This window comes from Populus euphratica, unplaced genomic scaffold (assembly GCF_000495115.2).
Source record: "Populus euphratica unplaced genomic scaffold, PopEup_1.0 scaffold604.1, whole genome shotgun sequence".
NCBI lineage: Eukaryota > Viridiplantae > Streptophyta > Magnoliopsida > Malpighiales > Salicaceae > Populus > Populus euphratica.
Window position 1 is genome coordinate 65716 of NW_011500478.1, and position 3518 is coordinate 69233.

The 3518-nt window shown below is 36.6% G+C and overlaps 1 protein-coding gene across 1 annotated transcript; it reads right to left on the reverse strand.

Moving 5' to 3' along the window:
* Positions 1-432: 432 nt before the first annotated feature.
* LOC105114935 (protein LURP-one-related 15-like) lies at positions 433-3518 on the reverse strand (the record flags this gene model as incomplete). Its single annotated transcript, XM_011011670.1, has 3 exons — positions 3456-3518; positions 718-1034; positions 433-597 (listed from the first exon to the last, which is right to left on the reverse strand). Coding segments are annotated over exons 2-3 (420 nt in total), but the record flags the coding sequence as incomplete, so codon positions are not given.

Below are 3518 nucleotides of genomic sequence, written 5' to 3' on the forward strand. Positions count from 1 at the left end.
ACATTAGGCATAATCGCGAGAGTGTGTCTTCCATGCACCTGCGTTCACATAATAAGAAAAACACTGGCATGAGATATTAATTATGAAGACAACTTTCTTGATTAAAAAAATAATCGGTTTTAATGTAAATGATGAAATCTGGGGTATTTCTACAACAGCCTCAGCCTCAGCCTCAGCCACAGACATATAGAATATATTAAAATGATGAAAATATTATAAAGATAAAATTAATTTTATATCTTATTATATAAATTTTGACCACTCCAATAGATAATCCTAGCTCCGCCTGCATATAGTTTTGTATGGAAAGATGGTGTTGGTTAAATTAATTCAATATTGTCATATTTCATAAATAAGTTTTGTTAATGTTACTTGTGCAAGCATGGTATTGGAATCTCCAAGAAGTATAGAGCAGGAACTCTTTCTGTAGCTTTCCTTGACCTTGAAATCAGGGACCTCTCTTTTGTTATAACCCATGAATACGTCTAACTCAGTCTTGAATTGGAACAGCTTTGATTTCTTGGCTGTGGAAAGCAAATCATTCTTCTCCTTGCTTTCTCCTCTAAAAGCCTCCCACCTCCCATGCATGGTCATTATCTGGAGAAAATGATAAATTAAACACGCGCTAAGAAATTGATGTCGGACTAACTCTTATCGTTGTTGTGATGGTTAGATTGAAAAAGAAGAGAACAAATGACAGAGAGCAATTAAACATACCTTCTGCCTGAGATTGACAAGGGTGTTACCGGCTGCATCTTTCAGAAAACGACGATCATGGAGGCTTAATAGTTTACTTTTGACCTGGAAGATGAGGGTGCCATTAATGTCAGACACCTTAAAATCACTGTTGACGGCGAGCTCAACAGGGTACTGTGCCAGGTACTGTGGCCCTATTACCACCACTGGATGCTCCACTGGCGGGAATGTTCTCATAGCTGGAACGGGGTTGAATGGTGCTTGCCCAGTAGCCATAATCACAGAAACAAAATATTACTCGAAGAGATAAACAGAAAGAAAAATAGCTAAATTTCTATGTTATGCAAGTCTTGATGATGGTTATAGAAGTAGTCTTTGCGAGGGATGATGTACGTATTTTATAGTGCCAATGAGCCCTGTATCATGTCCTTAAATAAAACAAAAAAAGGCCCCGTCCTTCTTCCGAAGTTCAATTTTGCGTGTAAACAAAGACTTCGTTTTTTTGGCAGCGAGGGAGGGGGGAGGCGGAGTCTTTGGTTGGATCGGGAAAAATGTTATGGCGTGTAAATATTAGGGCTGCAACGAGTGAAAATGACAAAATCCTTTAAGTTAAAAAAATTATTTATAACTTCATATTTTTTTCTTTCCATGTAAATATTTTTAAAGTCAATCGACAACAAATATATTTATTACTAGAAGGGCCCATCTATTTAAATATTACATCTTCTCACACTATCATTAAGCAATAAAAAACTAACCTAAGAATCAGTCATTATATGTTTTTTTTTTGCAAAGGCCTGACCCCTGCTTACCTCTTCTTGATTCCACCCTTAGGTGGCCTGTATTATGCCACGGGCTCACATTTTATTTTCTTAAAAAGTTAGATTTTGATGTTGGCAGGACCCAAGACTATTTAGATCCTGTACACGCAGGACCTAAGTCTATTTTGAGTCTTGTACTGCCAACGACCCAAGACTATTTTGAATTTTGCAATATACAAGTTATAGTTGGGTCTTGGTGTACCCAAGAGCCACATGTGTGTTAGGGTGTGCCATGTTACTAGATAGACAATTCAAGTAACATGACTAAAAAATTAATATTTTTTTTTTAAGTGTAAAAATATCAAAATAATTACCGACTATCTAAATGACGACAGATAGTTTTTGTACGTGGCTCTTACCGACAAAGCGTGTTTTTTTTTTCCGACAAAACAAATCCATTGATAAAACCGTTAATGGCCGCGTCCCCATCATGATTCGCATTGATCCTGTCGATAATCACGACCACAAGAGCCACTATAAAGGCATAATCAACATTAGGCATAATCGCGAGAGTGTCTTCCATGCACCTGCGTTCACGTAATAAGAAACATACTGGTATGAGATATTAATTATGAAGACAACTTTCTTGATTAAAACAATAATCTGTTTTAATGTAAATGATGTAATGAAATCCATTGATAAAACCGTTAATGGCCGCGTCCCCATCATGATTCGCATTGATCTTGTCGAGAATCGCCACCACAAGAGCCACTATGAAGGCATAATCAACATTAGGCATAATCGCGAGGGTGTGTCTTCCATGCACCTGCGTTCACATAATAAGAAAAGCACTGGCATGAGATATTAATTATGAAGCCAACTTTCTTGATTAAAACAATAATCGGTTTTAATGTAAATGATGTAATGAAATCTGGGGTAATTCTACTACAGCCTCAGCCACACACATATATAGATTATATTAAAATAATAAATATATTATGAAGATAAAATTAATTTAATCGTTTTAATTTAATATTTAATTTGGTATTGTTCAACTTTTATCTTATGTAAATATTATTATATATTTGTAACTTTTTTATAACTGATGTACAATAAATTAAAAAATATTATATTTTATTATATTAATTTTGGCCCTGCCCACTGCATATAGTTCTGTTCTGTATGAGGAGATGGAGTTGGTTAAACTTATTCAATATTGTCATATTTCATAAATAAGTTTTGTTAATGTTTCTTGTGCAAGCATGGTATTGGAATCTCCAAGAAGTATAGAGCAGGAACTCTTGCTGTAGCCTTCTTTTACCTTGAAATCAGGGACCTCCCCTTTGTTATTACCCTAGAATACGTGCACTGAGGGGTTTGGTTTAGCGGTGAAGGGTCTTGTCTCCTTCCACTGCATATGGGTTCGAGCCCTGACGTGCACGTCTATCACTCCCGCGGTGCCTTACCTGTCTGCTGGGTTTGCAGGGTATTCAGTGGATCATGAGGATTAGTCATGGTACGCGTAAGCTAGTCTGAACACCCCACGTAAATCAAAAAAAAAGAAAAAAGAATACGTCTAACTCAGTCTTGAATTGGAACAACTTTGATTTCTTGGCTGTGGAAAGCAAATCATTCTTCTCCTTGCTTTCTCCTCTAAAAGCCTCCCACCTCCCATGCATGGTCATTATCTGGAGAAAATGATAAATTAAGCACGCTATAAGAAATTGATATCGGATTGACTCTTATCGTTGTTGTGATGGTTAGATTGAAAAAGAAGAGAACAAATGACAGAGAGCAATTAAACATACCTTCTGCCTGAGATGGACAAGGGTGTTGCCGGCTGCATCTTTCAGAAAAAGACGATCATGGAGGCTTAATAGTTTACTTTTGACCTGGAAGATGAGGGTGCCATTAATGTCAGACACCTTAAAATCACTGCTGACGGCGACTTCAAGAAACAAAATATTACTCCAGAAAGAAAAATAGCTAAATTTCTATATTATGCAAGTCTTGATGATGGTTATAGAAGTAGTCTTTTGGAGGAATGACGTACGTATTTTA